The sequence below is a fragment of the Henckelia pumila genome, chromosome 2 (assembly GCF_033568475.1).
Source record: "Henckelia pumila isolate YLH828 chromosome 2, ASM3356847v2, whole genome shotgun sequence".
In the NCBI taxonomy this organism is placed as follows: Eukaryota; Viridiplantae; Streptophyta; class Magnoliopsida; order Lamiales; family Gesneriaceae; genus Henckelia; species Henckelia pumila.
This window is the reverse complement of record NC_133121.1, coordinates 115,437,754-115,458,265: the sequence shown is the minus strand read 5'-3', so window position 1 is coordinate 115,458,265 and position 20,512 is coordinate 115,437,754. Positions and strand designations below refer to the sequence as shown.

Sequence of the window (20,512 nt, the reverse complement as noted above, 5' to 3'; positions counted from 1 at the left end):
CGATGCCTAAGTCAGTGTCTTGAAGGCAGAGGGTATGATTAATGCGAAAACTGAGAGATATGAGTGCGTGAATGTAAAAGTGAGAGTGAATGTGTGATGAATAATGAGTAGTGAATAATGAATAATGAATAATGAATAATCACAACCATAACAATACCTGTATTTATAGGAAAAAAATATTAAGTTACCTAGTCGAATTATAAAATGTCCTGGACTAGGACTCTTCATCCATTGGTCCCTTTGTAAGCTTATCTCTATCTAGTGAATATTTGAAAAGATCCAGGCTTATCTCATATATATCAGAGTTCTACTTGAACTCGAAAAGAATACTTGCGGCCCATTAGAAATAGCCTAGATCGGCCCATAATGACCAGCCCTGGTCAAATTCCAACATAGTCTAAACTGGGTTGGACCTTGATATGTTGGGCCATATCGGGTAGTCCAATTATAAACGGGCTTGGGTTGAAATATTTTCTCGGGGTAACAATAGTACCTCCCTAACTGGTCTAAAAAAAGAATGAATTTAGACCAATAATGTAGAACTGACCCCGAACTACATGTGCTTCCTTTGGACGAACGGTCTAGATGAAGGTCTGATTAGAACCGAGCTCGAACAAAGAGCAATAGACGACAATCTGATGAAACTGAGCGCCAGACCTGCCTGGGCTTTGAATACCACTGAGGTGGGCCACTGAGGTGGACTTTGAGTTCCCGACCTATCTGGGCTTTGAATTCCACTGATGTGGGCCACTGAGGTGGACTTTGTGTGCCAGACCTGCCTGGGCTTTTGAGTTCCACTTATGTGGTCCTTGTCTGCCAGACCTGTCTGGACTTTTGAATTCCACTAATGTGGTCCTTGAGTGCCAGACCTGCCTGGGCTTTTGAGTTCCACTGATGTGGTCCTTGAGTGTCAGACCTGCCTGGGCTTTTGAGTTCCACTGATGTGGTCCTTGAGTGCCAGACCTGCCTGGGCTTTTGAGTTCCACTGATGTGGTCCTTGAGTGCCAGACCTGCTTGGGATTTGTATACCACTGAAGTGGGATTTGAGTGCCAGACCTGTCTGGGCTTTGTATACCACTGATGTGAGCCACTGACATGGGCTTTGAGTGCCAGACATGCCTGAGCTTTGTATACCACTAATGTGGGCCACTGACGTGGGCTTTGAGTGTCAGACCTGCCTGGGCTTTATAAAGTGTTGAACCATAAATTGGGCCTTATTGCTAGATTGCATGCCCGATATGATATAATTGGGCCTTCCAGCGAGATTGCATGTCTAATAACGTAAAATAACCCAAACAAAAATTCAAGGGAAGAGAAGTCCAACAAATTTGATCACAAAAAAACAAACATTTAATTTTGATGGTAGAAGATGCCTCAGAATATTATTAATAATGATAATAAATAAAAATTTAATAATTAAATTCAAACATAAAGATGATTGAAATACTTATCTCGTTCACGCGTTGTCACTGACGTGACTTTGGATATATAGCAAGATAATATCTTCTATACTTTGATCAAAGAACCGACTTGATGTGGCATGCGAAAATCGATCTCAACTGTCCAGAATGTGCGTCAAGATGTTCTGAACTCATGATAAAAATTTCAAATAATTTCAACGGTTAGACTTTGGAGAATGACTTTTTCAAGAACACTGCTCAGAAACTATGCAAGCAGATTGTGTTGCAGCTCGGCGGTCTGAGCCACCTTTCCCCAAGTCCCAAAATTCTGATCATGATCTACTGTTCAGATCCTAGAAAACATATTAATAAATATGTCTGCAAAATTTGAACTCGATCCAACGGTTCAATTAATTTCAATGATTTTCGCAAGGTTCTGATGTGCAAGCCATGCGAAAATATACAGAAACTGTGCGAGTGAGCAGCTGCTGTTAGGGTGTAGAAATCCCATTGTATAAGACTCCATTCACAATCTTCACCGTTCAAATCCTAGAAAACATATTAATAAATATGTCTACAAAATTTGAACCCGATCCGACGGTTCAATTAATTCTTATGAATTTTTCAAGTTTCTGATGCGCAAGCCATGCGAAAAACACATAGAAGCTGTGCGAGCGAGCAACGTCTGTTCGGCCGTCCTGATCTAATTCTACAAGATACCAATCACAATCTCCACCATTCAGATCCTAGAAAACATATTAATAAATATGTCTGCAAAATTTGAACCCGATCCGACGGTTCAATTAATTCTATTGATTTTTGCAAGTTTATGATGTGCAAGCCATGCGAGAATCCGAAATTTGTTTCTTCTCTTGTACTCACCATCTTAACCCTTTGTTTTCAAATTCCCACAGACGGCGCCAATTGATGATGATGATTTTTTACCTCGGGTTCGGTCTGGTAGAATGGATCCTCCAACTTCTTTATAAAACAGGTCGGGTCGGGCACCACCAAAATCTGCACACGCAACAGCTAGGTCAAGGGGCGCCGAAAGTGTTTTCGGCGTGACCCCTTCGATGCCTAAGTTAGTGTCTTGAAGGCAGAGGGTATGATTAATAAGAAAATTGAGAGATATGGGTGCGTGAATATAAGAGTGAGGGTGAATGTATGATGAATGATGAGTAGTGAATAATGAATACTGAATGAATACAACCATAACAATACCTGTATTTATAGGGGAAAATAGAATAAGTTACCTAGTCGAATTCTAACATGTCCTGTACTAGGACTCTTCATCCATTGGATCCTTCTTAAGTTTATCTCTATCTTGTGAATATTTGAAAAGATTCAAGCTTATCTCATATATATCAGAGTCCTACTTGAAATCGAAAAGAATACTTGCGGCCCATTAGAAACAGTCTAGTTCGGCCCATAATGACCAGCCTTGATCAAAGTCCAACATAGCCCAAATTGGGCTGGACCTTGACATGTTGGGCCATATGGGGTTGACCCATTATAAACGGGCTCGGGTTGAAATATTTTCTCGGGATAACAATAGTACCTCCCTAACTGGTCTAAAAGAAGAATGAGTTTAGACCAAGAATGTAGACCGGACCCCGAACTACATGTGTCTCCTTGGACAGCCCAGATTTGAATCCGCGTGATGTGTTTTCAATGAACGGTCTAGATGAAGGTCTGATTAGAACCGATCTCGAATAAAGAGCAATAGACGACAACCTGATGAAACCGAACTCAAATAAAGAGTTGTAGATAACAATTGATGTTGCCGAGCGGATCGGGCTTTTAAGATAACCACGAGTCGCATGGGATTACATGATGCCGAGCTTGGTCGGGCTTTGGAGAATACCACTGACGTGGATTTATGATGCCACTGATGTGGACTTTTTTATGCCACTGATGTGGGCTTTTGATGCCGAACTTGCCTGGGCTTTTGAGACCACTGATGTGGGCCACTGAAGTGGACTTTGAGTTCCACTGATGTGGTCCTTGAGTGCCAGACCTGCCTGGGCTTTGAGTTCCATCGATGTGGTCCTTGAATGCCAGACCTGCCAGGGCTTTGAGTTCCACCGATGTGGTCCTTGAATGCCAGACCTGCCTGGGCTTTGAGTTCCACCGATGTGGTCCTTGAATGTCAGACCTGTCTGGGCTTTGAGTTCCACCTATGTGGTCCTTGAATGCCAGACCTGACTGGGCTTTGAGTTCCACCTATGTGGTCCTTGAATGCCAGACCTGCCTGGGCTTTGAGTTCCACCAATGTGGTCCTTGAATGCCAGACCTGCCTGGGCTTTGAGTTCCACCGATGTGGTTCTTGAATGCCAGACCTGTCTGGGCTTTGAATACCACTGATGTGGGCCACTGAAGTGGGCTTTTGATGCCGGACCTGCCCGGGCTTTTAAAATTTTGAACCATAGATTGGGCCTTACAACGAGATTGCATGTCCAATGTGATATAATTGGGTCTTATAGCGAGATGACAAGTCCGATGTGATATAATTGAGCCTTATAGCGAGATAGCATGCCCGATATGATATAATTGGGCCTTACTGCGAGATTGCACGTCCAATGTGATATAATTGGGCCTTACTGCGAGATTGCACGCCCGATATGATATAATTTGGCCTTACTGCGAGATTGCACGCCCGATATGATATAATTGGGCCTTATAGCGAGATGACATGCCCGATGTGATATAATTGGACCTTACAACGAGATTGCATGCCCGATATCTGTAAAAAGACCCAAACAAAGGACACAAGACAATAGAAGTCCAATACAATATTGAGTTAATTAAATGTACGGCTCCACATAAAAAATTCATTATGAAATATCTCAGAATATGTTGAAGAATGGTTTGCTAAAAATAATTAGAAAACTTATCTTTATTTCTCGAGTTACCGAGTAGGCTTGACTAGATTGTCAAAAGTTATCAAGCTACGATGTTTGATAATAAAAGTGCCATGAATAGAGTCCGACCGCGGCGAATCGAGTGAATCGAAAGGCACTACAACAAAAGACGAGAATAATACATGATATTTGAAATAAATTATGAAACCAAGCCATGTGTTATAAAATACCATTGTTGAGATTATGATAGAATCTCAAATACATTTAACATTTGAAAAAAAATATTCTGAGCATTCTAAAGCTCCTCTGTTAAATAGAGTGGGGAAAACATGATAAATATTTGATAAAATAATGTGGGAGCCGAGCTTATGTAGCTTTGATCACATAAATTTTAAAACTCCTCATGACATGCATGTGATCTAAAAGACATGAGATTCAATATAAAAAGACAAATATTCCTTGCAAAAATTATACGATATGCTTGGATCAAGCCTTTTTCAATTATTCATGTTCAAAGAAATCGAGTTACAAGATTAAGCCACAGATTAATATTATATCCCCATATTTCTCGGGATAATGACACGCGCCGATTCGATGGATTCACGTAATGACGCGCAGATTAATATTCAGGCTCTTGACCGAACCAATGACTGACATGGTCTATAAACCTTCAATGGGAATGGGATCAAGCCAAGAAGGAAGATGAACAAGCCTACTGCGAAAGGCGAGGAATTACCAAAGGCAAAGAGTCCACTGCTCAATCAATTCATCGAACATTTAAAGTGCATTAGAAAACGAGACAAAAGAGTCTAACACATACGAACAATTGAGCCCGATCAAAACACGCAAACAAGATAAAAATTCCCAAGAACCCTTAATGCGTGGATGTAAAATCAAATAAGCTTGAGTGATTAAGGTTAATCATAGATAATATTAAATAATATTATGATAAACTAAAATAAAGCATAGACTTATTTGTGTTGTGAAGCTGATTCTTAGTTCGTTTTTTCTTCAATCACCATCGTAAATTCCAAGTGATGAGGATGCCCCTGGACCCGAGAGTGACGCCGCTTCAAGCGGGCAAGACCCATTAAAGATGGACCCTCTTGCTGGGTTTGAATATTTGGAATTTGGTTTGGGGATTTCGAATATTTGAAATCCCAAAATCCATCTCAATCTTTAATGTTTTTTCTTCACGTAATCTCATAAAGCTGAGCTTAATATTTTGTAATTTGAAATTTGGTTTCAGGTTTCGACAAGGTGACTGGTACGGCGATTGTGGCTCAGATATTTGGCTAATTGCATGTTTACAACCATGCAACCAAGAACCCAAAGTATGGGGTAAAGATGGTGCTCGACCAAGAGGATTGAGTTTTTTTTTTATTCTTTCAACCGTGGGGATTTCTTTCAACCGTAGAGAATATAATCATGGGAATAGATGTCGTTCTCACAGACGGTGCCAATTGATGATGTCGAAATTTTACCTCGAGTTTGGTTTGGTAGAATGGATCCTCCAAATCTTCTATGAAACAGGTCGGGTCGGGTATCAATGAAATCTGCGCAAGCAACAGCTAGGTCAAGGGGCGCCGAATGTGTTTTCGGCGTGATCCCTCCGATGCCTAAGTCAGTGTCTTGAAGGGAGAGGGTATGATTAATGCGAAAACTGAGAGATATGAGTGCGTGAATGTAAAAGTGAGAGTGAATGTGTGATGAATAATGAGTAGTGAATAATGAATAATGAATAATCACAACCATAACAATACCTGTATTTATAGGGGAAAAATATTAAGTTACCTAGTCGAATTATAAAATGTTCTGAACTAGGACTCTTCATCCATTGGTCCCTTTGTAAGTTTATCTCTATCTTGTGAATATTTGAAAAGATTCAAGCTTATCTCATATATATCAGAGTCCTACTTGAACTCGAAAAGAATACTTGCGGCCCATTAGAAACAGCCTAGATTGGCCCATAATGACCAGCACTGGTCAAAGTCCAACATAGTCTAAACTGGGTTGGACCTTGACATGTTGGGCCATATCGGGTAGTCCAATTATAAACGGGCTCGGGTTGAAATATTTTTTCGGGGTAACAGACTCTTTTTTAATATGTTTGGAATGAGATCTAGGCAAGACGAGCTAGCTAGGAGTATGCAAGTCACGCTATTATTAATCATCAACATTATTTCGACAAAATATGTATTAGTAATTCATCAAATGTAAAAACGTCGGGTACAATATGACCTTGGTCAAATATATATTTTTTAATTGACTTTCTCATGTGCATTTGAATACAATTAAAATATTAAATACACTTAAAATGATATTTTTTAAAATGACGTTTGAGCGAGGTTATTCTGTTATATATATTTTCCAAAATGTCGCCACTCACGCACTTAAAGATCACCTAGAAATTATTATTATTTTTGAAATAAGATCACCTAGAAATTAAATTAAAGGAGAAATATTGCATGTTCAAATTAATTTATATGATTTCAGATTTCCTTTAATTCATTCACAAGTGCTTTAGTTTTCAAATACATATAAGAAAATTAAGTTCGATTTTAATAGGATACAAATATGTGTCATAACGAATGAATAGATCAACAATCTATAAAGACTAGAATGAATAGATCGATCACTTTCTTCTCATTAAATTTTAAAGTTCTTTCAAATATTACTATAAAACGGGTTGAATAGTTACCGTTCATATATTTGCTATGAACATTTTTCGAACAACGTTGATGAGGTCACACTTTGATATAAAAAAATATATATGTAGCTAGAAATTAAAATTTGAACCCATAAAATGAAATTAAATTTGGAGGCCTCAACTATATATAGTTTTGAAAGCCCACTAACATGATCTCCAAGGGCTCAACTCACTCACATGCATTAAAATCGTAATCTTTTTTACAGAGGCCGCGGGCCAGGTCAAGAAAAGGGTTGGGTAAAGAAAACTAATTACACAAAATCCATTATCAATTCATATTTAAATTAATAGAGATCGAACAACAAATTAAAAACTCGATGACCCCCAATTAGCAGCTAGCTAGCTAGCTAGCATTATTAATCAAAATCGTAGCAGAATGGCACATATATAGATCATGTATTCAAAAAAGGGTATTATCTTATCACACATATATATATGATCAGCTAGCACCACACCCAAATCATGAATGAAACGGGTGGTTTTAATTAGATTGGCATCAAAATTCTTGAATTTACAAACTCGATCCCCACAAAAAAAAAAAAAAGATTTTCTTTTCAGAATAAAATGATCTCCAAATGAAATACAGCAACATACAATTATCAACAAAAAAAAAATACAGCAAAATTTACAAGTTCTCAAAATCCTTTAGGTGGTGCAGCAGCAGATGTAGTATCCTTGAAACCCAGATCAGCTGGCTTATAATTATTATCTGCAGCCATAGTCAAACAATATTTAGCAATTTCCCTGAATTTAGGGACACTCCTCAAATCCACCTTGGTTCCATCTTTCAAGGTGATGATAATGTCACCCCACTCACCGATAAACCTTGGTACCACCTGAACATCTTTTATCACATCGTACGAAAAGTCACTTCTGTCCTGCCCCGTCAGCCCAGATATCACCGTAACCCTCAGGTTACTGAACCTGTATCTCAGAAAAAACGCCCTAAATACCGCCGCCAAAGATAGCGGCAGCCAAACAAGAGTGAACCCAAACAGAACATTTGCTAAGAGGTCCCCATAGTGAGCTCCGCCGTCGAAAAATATGCTTTCTTCGTCTTTCTTGGCGGCGGTGCTGATGGGCTTGGAGGACACGTGGAGCCTCGTGGTTGGGCGAGGAGGGGATAGGGAAATCTGGTTGGGGAAGGTGGTTTTCAAGCATGAGGGCCAGCGGCGGGAAGCGGCCGCGGCGGAGGTCATATGAGTCACTGAGGCGGTGGCCATGGCATATATTGGATCGATAGAGCTAGCTGGCTGAGACTTAATTTTATCACTGCCTCACAGATATTTGTCGACGTGGCAGATCGTCAACCAATGATCGGGTTCAATTTTTTCAGGACGACTCCGATCACATATTTTTCCCTTTTTTTTTTTTCCTAAAGAAAAAATACATGAATGTGAATTATATTTTTTTAATTTGTATTTCAAAATTATATATGTCCGTAGTTTGTTTGTTTGTTTTTGAATCGGATTATTTACCCCTGTTAGAAATAAGACGATCTAAAAATTTTAATATATAATTCTCAAAGCAATTGTAGTACTGTTTGACCTTATATCAATGCGAATTAGACAAAACAAACGCACATACGCACAAATATATATGCATATGATTGTTTCATCTTTAAAATTTGTATTGAAAAACTAAATTGCATATCTCACATGTCTTGCTAATCGTCAAATATATATATCTAATTAATTACTCGGATTTCTATTTTTATAATTAATGTATACTAATCAATTTCGATAATGCGCCAGTAATTAATTAAGAAATATATTTATTGCTTACAATAATATAATTACTTAAACAAATTAATTACTCATCTCATCTAACTGCATCCGGCTCCTTAAAAAATATATAATTTATTTACTAATTAATTACTAATTAACCTTTCGTTTTGGATTTGAATTAAATGTAGCAAACTTACGTTTAAGAAACTACGTACCATATCATATTTTTTCGATAAACAACACACACACAATTCAAAGGTATATAAACCTTAGCATCTCTTCAAAGATTACCATGGCTTTTAAAGTAGATGTGTGGTTTTCTTGTACCGTTTGTGTGTTGTTTATCAAAAAAAAAAAAATACAATTCTCAATGAAATATTTTCTTGCGGATAAATTTTTTTAAAAAAATAAAATTTAAAAATCAACCTTAAATTACATCTAACCGTCGAATCAACCTAATCCGATGGCTGATATTTTCGACCACAAATATAATTTTGAACTCAAATCTCTGAGTAATATTCATTGGATGTGATTATTGGATGAAACAAGACCCACTTTGATTTCCTCCCAACCCCTACCATATATATACCCCATTGTGCATCAAAATTCCACGTTTTAAGAACATAAAATCATTGATCTTTAAGTTACAACTTTCTGGGTACGTAATATCAATAGATTTGTTTGTTTAATTTGTTCTAAAACGATACTGCAGGATAGGATGATGTTAGAACTCCATCAGCGTGGAAAAACTATTGAAGAGATCAAACTAGTGCTGAGGAGGGTTCCGATACATCCTCGCATAGTGCCGGCAATCAAAATCGCCCATGCTTTAGGCTACGTATAATGCATCTACATATCGAATTGGGTCGTCAAGATTTTGGAGTTTTGATTTATGTTTTCATAAATTTTTAGGTGTGATCTGATCATAGTGAGTGATGCCAACACCCTCTTCATTGAGACGATTCTTGGTCACCTCGGAATAAAAGATTGCTTCTCCGAGATCAACACGAACCCGAGCTACTGCGACGATGAAGGAAGGTTGAGGATTTCTCCTTACGTTGATTTCAAGTCGTCTCCTCATGGATGCATCAATCCTTGCCCTCCAAACATGTGCAAGGTATGTATATTATACGTACAATATATCTTGAGTGTTATAAGTTTTTATTTTATTATTAATTATTATTTGAACGTGTAGTCCTGAATCTGATAAGTACTTGCGTTTGTTTAATTAATGAAAGGGTATGATTGTGGAAAGGATCAAATTATGCTCTGTAGCCAAAGAAGGGAAGAAGAGGATGATATATCTTGGCGACGGTTTAGGCGATTTCTGCCCGAGTTTGCAGCTGGAGGAAGGAGACTTCATGATGCCAAGAAAGAAATTCCCAGCGTGGAATTTGATACGCGAAAATCTGGGACGCATCAGAGCAGAAATCCATGAATGGATGGATGGAGCAGAGCTGGAAAGCATTCTACTACAACTTATAGAAAAAGTCAGGATTCAAGAAAGCGCGGTTCAATCGGCTTTGATGGGGGATTGTAAGTTCAGTAGCATTCCAATGGCAGCAGTACATCATGAGAGCAGGCCCCTGCATGTCCTTCGAGTCCATCAATAGATATATATATGACTGAATAATTTGGTTGTTGATTAAAAACAGCAGCTGGTTTCACCTTTTTCGTGTGTGTTTGGGACAAGAAAACGCTTATGTAGTACTCGTTTGACATGTAGAATGGTTAAAGATATGTTTGTAATTGAAAGCATCAGATTAATTAGTAGCTTAATTACTTTGTGGTTGGATTCGGTGTGAAATATTTAGACAAAATTTCTAAATTACATGGCGCCTGACAGTACGTACTATGGCATAAGTTAGCAAGTATTTTGATCAGATTTTACTTTAATTCAAGAAACCACTTTCATATGTATTTAAGTGAGATTGCTAGTATCTTTTAAACAAACTAGCAATTAGAAATGAGAGTCACAAATATGCATATTGATACAAGTGAGATTGCTAGTTTGAATTACCTTCTTTAAGAAGCCACATCATATATAGCCTATAGCCGTGCGTATTTTTTATGGCACCAACTATATATTTTTTTCCCTAGCTATTAGAAATGAGATGAGAGTCACAAATATTGCATATTGATACAATTAAAAGTCAAAACATTAATATATCAGAGCCAGCCCAGCCCATACATGGATGCATTTGCAATAGGCACGTACAGAGCCTAATTGCTAAAAATAAAATAGGTCCTAATTAATTAACACGTACGTCCGAACCCTAGACAAGAATATTGAAACATTACAAGCAGTAATTAATTCTAAGCGATATATCAAAATCTAATATATCATAATAATTATTATTTATTACATTAGCAAGCTCCTGACTAAGGCTGCTTGAGCACTGTCCATCTGATCCGTCAACTCCAAAAGCTCAGATAATCGATCGCTCAGATTATCTACCTCTCGATGCAACTTACGGATGTAGTTACAAGTCTCATGCAACATTTTTGTAGCCGAGACCTGCCCAAGTTAAGTTATTCACAATTAACATATATAATTAAGATTGAAAATTATATATCTATGTATTTTGGATGATAAAAATTATACGTGCACAAAATGCATATTAATAGGGAACATGATAGTCCCACAACACAATGCGAGCATATATTATAAATTAATTAAATGAGGATTGCAGAATTTAATTAGAAATATATGGGTGTTTCAAGACTAGAGCATACGTACATATATATTGTAGTAATTGATAGAATCATGCATGTGTATATATATAATTTAGTAAACCTTGTCGGATCGTCTGTTAAGGGTGGTCTGAGGTACAAGTTGTTGCAATTTGGACACAAGATCAGAGATCTGATCCTCACTTATCCTGGAAACTCCTGATTGCCTCGAACGAGATCTTCTGCTAGACATTGTCGATCGTTTTGGATATATCGCGCGGAGAGAATAGAATAGAATAAAATAAAATAGAATAGAATAGAAGAGATATATATTTGTTAGCTCAAAAGATAACAATGGTGGAGAGAAGTAGCTAGTTATGGATAGGGAGCCATGAATATATATTATTAGCTGCAGACAAGGAAATATGAATTAAGGTGATGAAGACAAGTGCATGGGAATGGGATACAGAAATGGCCTACGCCTTTCCTTTTTTTAAATAGACTTCAGTATGTGCGTGAGAGAGAGACATATACATAGGCTAGGGATATATAGATAACTAATATTTCTTCGTAATATTTAAAATTTTCAACCAATTTTTTTTTTTTTAAAAAAAGAATATTCTGCAGTTTGAGTTACAATTAATAATTTCATGGTCAAAATTGTGATATTGTTCATGACCATTTACTTAGTGCCTAGCTAGCTGCTAGATTAAGATTACTCATGCATGCATATCAATAATAAGCATTTTTGGCACACTTTTGTCTCTTGCCTAAAATATGTAATTTTGACATAACTAACTATATATCTCTGATTGATACATTCCTGAATGATTAATAAAACCCTAAAGTTAGAAAGTTTTAATTAGACAAGTATATCTATATCAACCACATAGTTGTGAGTGGTCAAACTGGAAAATAAATATATAAAAATATTGCATGCGTGTAACGATCACACATTTAGAAAGTTTTAAAAATATGTTTTTTTAAAGACTCATTTCCGTTATTTGCAAGAGATTTACGCCTGATTTAAGAGTGTTTTTTTTTTTTTTTTTGGGGTTTTCACATGAAAACTATATATTTATTTTCCCATCTACATTGATCAAATACAACGTATTTAAATAATAATCACGTGTATAAGTGGTACTTTATTGGAAATGTAATTGTAATCTGATAGTACTGTCGGTAACAAAACTCTTGGTTGTATCCAAAACATATAAAATCATGTGTATCCATATGTCCTTATATTCTCTTAAAAAATGTGTCCATGAATTTTAATTAATAATTCGTACTAGAAAAAAGTAGCATTTAATAATTAATAATTCCTCGTTTTAAAATTTTAGAATTAACTACGAACGAGTACATGCCTTATAATACATAAATAAAAACATATACTTTTTTAATTATTTTTTAAAAAAATAAATAAAATATCAAATGGAGCCAGCCGCCCGTCACGTGATGTCTCAAGGGCGATCAAAATCAATGTCGCAAAGGAGGTTGACATAGCAGCTCATTATGTCCTTTGGCCTAATTAGCCATGCATGCAAATGAGACTCTGCTAAATTGGTTTAATTTAGATATATATAATATAAAAATTAAATCAAATAACAAAAAGAGCAAATAATAAATAGTAGATGTACATAATTTTAATTTTTTATTTGAAAGAGTGCATGATATAATTTTTTAAATAAACAAATTAATTAATTGAAAAGTCACATAAATAAGTATTTTTTAAAAAAACATAATTAAAAAAACACATTAACTGTCGTAATAGAAAAAAGTAATCATAAATAAACTCATATATATATATATATATATATATATATATATTAGAAAAGTGCACGTGGGTGACTAACAATTGAAAAAATGATTATGAAATTTAGGTAGTGTTTGCAACCTCTAAATATAAGTGATTATGAATTTTGTCTTCAAAAATTTGTGAAGAAAAATTTCATAATCACTTATTTTTAGAGATTGCAAACACTGCCTTAGATATGTTTAAATTCGTTTAAATAGAACTATGTTTAGAAGTATTTATCAATCTAAATAGAGCAAAACACAATACATGAAAAAAAATCGTGCACGACAATAACTCATATATATTCACATGTCCATTTGTGACACTTGCAACCTGTTTTTTTTTTTTTTTTTTTTGGTGAATTTGATATAATGACAATTCTCTTCAAATCGATCGGAGAAGATAAATTTTTTCATCCAAATACTAATCATAAAGATAAACAATAAAAATAATGTAAGACCGAGTGTATGCCGTTTCACCAGAAGTTATATATAGCCGATGGTAACGGTGCAACTCAAATATTTTAAATTGTACAACTCAAGCGCCACGTTTCGATTTTTCACTAAACATGGATGACAAAATAAAATGATACGATAAAATCATATATGAGAAAAAAATGAGTATTCAAATATTTTAATTTTTTTTAAAAAAAATTTGTTTTTCAAATTACTCACATATGAGTAATTAACATGACATTTTGAAATTTAATACTATTTTCATTATCTTCTGTTGAGTTAATTAATTTTTGAGTAGATATTATGTGAGACAATCTCATCGATTTTTATCCTTAAGATGAGTCAACCCTGTTCATATTTACAAATAAAAATAATACTTTTGACAAAAAAATTTAATAATTTTTCTTGTGTGACCTAAATAAGAAATATATCTCATAAAATTGACTTGTGAGATCGTCTTACATGAGTTGTTCGTTTAATTTTTTTCGAATTCTAATTACTCCGACGTATGTTCGTCACGTCTGGGATCCACTACTAATCACTCAATAAACATGTAATTAACTTAATTAAAATATGGAAAACTGCAATTTCGGTCATATATGTTTGTCACTTTGCGATTTTGGTCCTCTATGTTTTCATATTTCAGTTTTAGTCCTACATATTTTGATTTTTGACAATTTCAGTCCTTTTATTCGAAAATGCTTATGTGGCACTATACACGTCAGCTTCACATCAGCACTACATTGGTGTCACATCAGTGCCACATCGGAAAAAGGACTAAAATTGCCAAAAATAAAGATAGCGAACTAAAATTGAAATCTGAAAATATAGAGGACCGAAATCGCAAAGTGACAAACGTACAGGACCAAAAAAGCAATTTTTCCTTAAAATATTAACATATAAATATCTGAATATAACAGAAACTTGTGAGTTAATTATACAACCCAATCGAATTACAAAAAAAATAGAAATATCCTTAAATTAAAACCAATGGTGTCATCTGCTTCTAGATCCTGGTAATTGACTTAACATTGATTTACCTTGTGAACAACTTGCAAGTTGCATCATCGAATGTGGTGTTCATGATAGAAGCGAGGACATTAGTGAAATTGCCAAGTACTCAATGTATGAGTACACAAGTTTATATGCAATGCATAAAACAAGACTACTTTGGTAAACCTGGATTGAAAAAAATTTGAAACTCATGCTAAGAGTGTAGGCACCCCAATATGAGCTCGATGTTCCAAAAATCCATTGGATGCCACAAATACTGACCGTAATCTTGGACATACATTGTCCTGGATAACCGCACACATTTTTCTATGGATCTAGTGGGTGTCACACGGTTACAAGAAACAAGAGCTGATCAACAACCCTACTCAATTGACTATCTCAAGGGATATCAGGCTCAACGTGATTAGCACATGTTCATATATACATACATTACAGGATACTAATGCATCATATGACAGATAATACTACAATATATAAATTAAGATCGATGCATCCTCAGCTGGATATATCAGTCATTACTTACATATCTCTAAAAAAAACTTGTTAGCAACACAAATTATAAAGTCTATAAAGTCACAGCCTAAAGATAAGTGAACATCATATCACTATTTTTTTTTATCTAACAGTCTCTATTATTCCAATAGATACTCCCAATAACTATTAAGTATTCAGGACTGTACTTTCATCAATCGTTAGTCCGTAGAAGTCGAGAGCCCCGCAACTGAGCATAGTTTTGTTACAACCTCAATAGCACACTGCTCCTTGCTAGCCCTCGATAATAATGGGTCATGGCTAGAAACACTCAAATATATACTGAATAACTCAAGAAACTCTGTTGCAGTTAGGCATGATTGCCGCATGAGAATCTCATGGCTATTTTAACTTATTAAAATTTTTTGCAACAAACATTTTGTTATGATTTTTATTTATAAATTAGTTAAATAAAACACAATAAAATATCATTTTGATATGATTTTTTAGTGTTTCTAATATTTTAATTTTTAATCATTTTTGTCAACCAATGCTTTCTTGTAATTTATATTTATAAATAGATTTAATAAAACATGATAAAAAAATCATTACAATAAGAATATGACAAAAGAAAATGATACGATAATTATAGATATGAGAAACATTATATTTATACGCTCACATGAGCTATTGAAATGTTTTATCTTAAAATGTTAATGTAAATGTAGAAAAGTGATGATCATAAATGATGACACTGAAACTGCAACAGTTACATTGTTCGAACACACCAATACACGCATACCATATATATAAACATTAAAATTTAAAAACTTAACTATTTTTCCCATTATAAAGACTAAAAACTATAACAATATATTTATGGGATGATCTTGCAATTAACGAATGAATATTTTTACAAAAGATGAGATGGATAAACCAGTTATGAATTTTTGTAACTTAAAAATACATGTTTTGAAGGTAAATTTTTGTAATTAATAACTAATTTTTGTAACATAAAAATACATGTTTTGAAAGTATATTTTTGTAAAAAAATCTTTACAAAAATTAGTTATTAACATTACTCACTATTTATTTCTACTACAGAAGGCACAATATTATTTATTATTTCAATTTATGTTTATCATTTCAAGAGAAAAATTTTGAATATTTCATCATTGGATCGGAGCAAATTAATATTTTATAAATGACATTTATACAACATGAGATAGGAAATTTTCAACAAATACATTGATCGTTAATGATGTTGACATACAAGTAATAGAAGACGACAAAATACCGGAATGCAATTGAGAATAATAAAATTATTGTTATTCTTGCAAGTAAATTTTTTTACAATAAAAAAGAGACCTTCTAACAAAATAATAAAATAAAAGACATCACAACAATTTCTATTAAATATGATGATAATATTGATTCTCATAGAGAATAAAAACCGCATGGTACGAAAAAAAATCATGAAAGAGAGAAAATATCAAAATATAAAGAAAAAAATATTTGACACAATAATTTAAATTAAAATTTAGAATGCATTAGCTATATCAATTTTATTCCATAGATCAATAGTTACAAAATAAATGATCTAACATATAAGATAAAAAATTACAAAATCAATATTTAATGTAATTCGATTAATGTATTTCATTTATTAAAAAATAAATAATAAATCACATTATTCAAGATATACATATATGAGATAGAAAATAAGACGAATTCATGGTATGAAACATGTCATAATTACTCAAGATTAATCAACAAAACAATGGAAAACTCTGTTGAGGTGCAATAATCGTCCCTGCTGGTAGAGCGATCGAACCATGTTTCTTGAGATATTGTACGGTTTATAAGATTTGAGTTGTACCATTACCACCGGCTATAACTTTTGGTAAAAGGGCAAGCAATCAGTCCTACAATTGTATCAGAGCCAATGTCATGAATTTGATTCTTATTGATTGTTAAGAGTGCAGTTATTGGGAGTGAGATTGTTGAGGTGCAATAATTGTTCCTGCTGGTAGAGCGATTGAACTATGACATGGATGTTGTACGATTTAAAAGATTTGATTTACGGTTTAAAATATTTGAGTGACACCATTACCACCAGCTATAGCTTTTGATAAAGCGGCAAGTGCATGGTCCTACAATTTGTAATAATTGCGCTGTTTATTATTGGAGATTTTAATGATGATAATAATTTATATCAATCTCAAATTTTCATTTAACTAATTTCATTGCAAAGATTAAGAAACTTGCGAAACCACTCATACATAAAGTGCAAAAATTCAAACAGAAGTGCGAATCAATGAACTCTGTTTGACGTGTACTTAGGAGCTAATAATATTCTCAGCTAGAAAAACTTAAAAAATCCTCGGGAAGCCAATGGCTCGGCTAATTATTCTAAAACAACAAAAATGGAATCGAGATGAATGAAATGAAACTTGATCTCCTTCAAACGTACAGCTCAAGCAGACGTCGCCATGTAACGAATCAGGTCGATCACGCGGTTGCTGTCACATGCAATGCAAGTAAGATTTACATCAGCAATGAATGCACTTACTGATCCCAAATTTGGCAATGAAAATACCACTTTAATGTACATGTGAGTTACCTGTAACCCCATTCATTGTCGTACCAAGAGAGAAACTTGATGAAGTTGCCGTTTAGAGCAATTTCGGCCCTGGCGTCGAAGATACTTGACCTAAATTGATGCCATGGATAAAGGAAGTAAGTTCCATGGCTCAAACGTTAATTTCTAGTGGATTTATAGATCAAAATAACAAACAAAGGAAATCGGTAGGTCGAAAAAGAGTGGAAAACAGCCGGAGAAGACGATCATCTGCAGTCACCAATAAAGTCGGTAGACACCACATCATCTTCTGTGTATCCTAGGATACCCTTCAACTTACCCTCAAATTCCTCCATATGAAACAGCAAACAAGTCAGACCCCATTCGGCAAAATGAGTCTGAATTCGAGGAGGGATTTTTGTGGTCTAAAAGAAACAAGAAAATGGTATTTTACTTGATCGCTGCTTTGATTTCATCATATGAAGCTGCCTTCTCGATCCTTGCAGTGAGATCGACAACTGAGACATCGACGACTGGAACACGAAAAGCCGTGCCAGAGCGCAAAAACACCAACACGCGAAGAGTGTCAAACTCCGCTGCCAAATTAAAACGATTACTTGAAAACCATCCAAAAAAATAATGAGAAGAACAGACATCGGGAGATTAAAAGAGGCTGCAACAAAGCAAATTAACAGGAGAAAAAAAAAAGAAGAGCAAAACACATACCATGAGGGAAAGCCCGAGATGGCAGCCGACCGTCTACTCTACCTCTACCCCACGTCATGGGAGGCAGAAGGAGGAAAACTGAGGCAACAGATAATAAAAGTCTGAGGGAAAAAAAATCAGGCGATATGGAGATTGTACCACAACGTGTATGAGTTAACTAAGCAGCCATTATTACCATGGAATGGAATGCACAAATGAGAAGGGAAGAAACGGCCGAAGCAAATAAATGAGCGGCTGAGGCGCTGAGCCCATATATTAATTACATGGTACAAAGCATGAAATCACAACCGAGGACATGGAGAAATCAAGTTTAAACCTGATAGGTAAGGGTATACATGGAAATTCATAATTCAAACTGGCTTATTTAGATTATAGTAGATATATATAATAAAATTGGATAAAACAATATTTGATACACAATCAGAACTACGCTTTAAGATTCGAAAGGTACAAATGATCAGTCTTGATCAGTTATATATCATTGGAAAGAAAATAAAGGATTATGAAAATTTTAACTAGTTTTTTTTTTTTTTTTTGCATATGTGCATGCATGTATTATTCATTATTTAAATTTTAACTCTCTAGCTTGCTAGCTAGCTACAATTGATATATAGTTTTAAGTCATCTTTAAATTGCGTGATATATATCAAATTGTTTTCGAGTCCGCCTTGCTAAATTTTGGTTTGAGCTTCTTCATGTTCTGTGACAATTTTAATTAAAGCTGGTTCCATCGAATATCGATGAATATATACATGTCCTATGAGTTATTCAACTTATTTTGCAAACTATGGCAATTAAGTTAAAGTATATATAACATGTGTATGTTGCAGTATAGGCGCACACAATATATTTGGAAAAACAGATCTAAGTGAATATACCCAACAACCCGAGTAGGTGTCATTAACTATATATATACAGAAATTGCCATAACGTGTATGGACCAGACGATCGAATACACACAAAATACAAACAGAGACTATATAAATATAAATATATATATATATATATATATATATATATATATATAACACAATCAGTCAGTTATCAGTTATAATTTCATCTTCAAGAGTTGCATGTGATGTGTTCCCCATCACTTACAACATTAATTCTGCATCAACTCCCAAGTCTGACCAATTAATAAGTTCGATCGTCTGATCTTCATTATCCATCCATTTTTTATGCATTATGTTTCTGTACTTTCAACATATATATAACTCATGCATGTACAAGATTATGCATGGGGCTTTTAATTAGCACAATTTACGTGCGTACTCATTATATATATATATTAGTCCTTGTATAATATATTAATGATGATGATTTACTCAAATTTTGTATGAATTCACAAATGGTCCCTAGCTAGCTGGCTACTATATATATATATATATTATATATATATATATATATATATATATATATATATATATATGTGTGTGTGTGTGTGTGTGTGTGTGTTTTCATAGCTAGGTTGATAAAAGTGGTCGCAATGTAATAGATCTTCTTTTAAGCTGATTTCGGGTCTACACTATCGCAAAAGAATGCAACTTGCGAAACAAAGTGCTGCTGCTTTTGGGAGCAACAAATTGTGAAATCTTGATCATATGTTCAAAATGATCAAAACCTAACAAACCAATGATTTGGAGTTTATCTTAGCCATAAAAGTATACCCGTAGACCCCATACTTGTTATAGGTCATGGGGTGATTCTATGCTACATCGGGTGAGATACACTTCTTTTGTGTTTTTTATTAAGATGTTTGCGCGAACATCTTACTGAAAAAAAATCATGTGGACCCCGCCTGTACTTTTTTGTCATTTAGCATGATATTTTTTTGTCATTTAGGAAGATGTTCGCGCGAACATCTAGAAAAAATTAAGGACTGTTACACCCGGTGTAGCATAAAAACATCTAGAAAAAATTAAGAACTGTTACACCCGGTGTAGCATAAAATCACCCTAAATCATGAAAAGTACTCTTACTTTGCAGAGAACATGCATTCCCGGCCCTCTATCGACCTTATAACTTTTATTGATTAAAATTGTCACACGCGTACATTTTCCAGCAAGTATTTCTATATGACTATACATATATATAGA

General features: G+C 34.6%; 4 protein-coding genes across 4 annotated transcripts; 1 reads left to right on the top strand and 3 right to left on the bottom strand.

Moving 5' to 3' along the window:
• Positions 1-7,507: 7,507 nt before the first annotated feature.
• LOC140885191 (uncharacterized) lies at positions 7,508-8,248 on the bottom strand. The gene has a single exon (XM_073292138.1). It carries the CDS (start codon positions 8,195-8,197, stop codon positions 7,610-7,612), a length of 588 nt encoding a protein of 195 aa, XP_073148239.1. The 5' UTR covers positions 8,198-8,248; the 3' UTR covers positions 7,508-7,609.
• A 745-nt stretch (positions 8,249-8,993) lies between these two features.
• Positions 8,994-10,314, top strand: LOC140878216 (inorganic pyrophosphatase 1-like). Its single transcript, XM_073281823.1, has 4 exons — positions 8,994-9,029; positions 9,414-9,534; positions 9,613-9,818; positions 9,940-10,314. The coding sequence occupies exons 1-4, from the start codon at positions 8,994-8,996 to the stop codon at positions 10,312-10,314; spliced, it is 738 nt and encodes a 245-aa protein (XP_073137924.1).
• A 749-nt stretch (positions 10,315-11,063) lies between these two features.
• On the bottom strand, positions 11,064-11,627 carry LOC140884593 (transcription factor PRE6-like). The gene is made up of 2 exons (XM_073291390.1): positions 11,499-11,627; positions 11,064-11,219 (listed from the first exon to the last, which is right to left on the bottom strand). Exons 1-2 carry the CDS (start codon positions 11,625-11,627, stop codon positions 11,064-11,066), a joined length of 285 nt encoding a protein of 94 aa, XP_073147491.1.
• Positions 11,628-17,394: 5,767 nt separating this feature from the next.
• Positions 17,395-18,609, bottom strand: LOC140885363 (glyceraldehyde-3-phosphate dehydrogenase, cytosolic-like). The gene is made up of 5 exons (XM_073292328.1): positions 18,592-18,609; positions 18,417-18,494; positions 18,145-18,286; positions 17,733-17,822; positions 17,395-17,631 (listed from the first exon to the last, which is right to left on the bottom strand). The coding sequence occupies exons 2-5, from the start codon at positions 18,472-18,474 to the stop codon at positions 17,586-17,588; spliced, it is 336 nt and encodes a 111-aa protein (XP_073148429.1). The 5' UTR covers positions 18,475-18,494; positions 18,592-18,609; the 3' UTR covers positions 17,395-17,585.
• Positions 18,610-20,512: the final 1,903 nt, after the last annotated feature.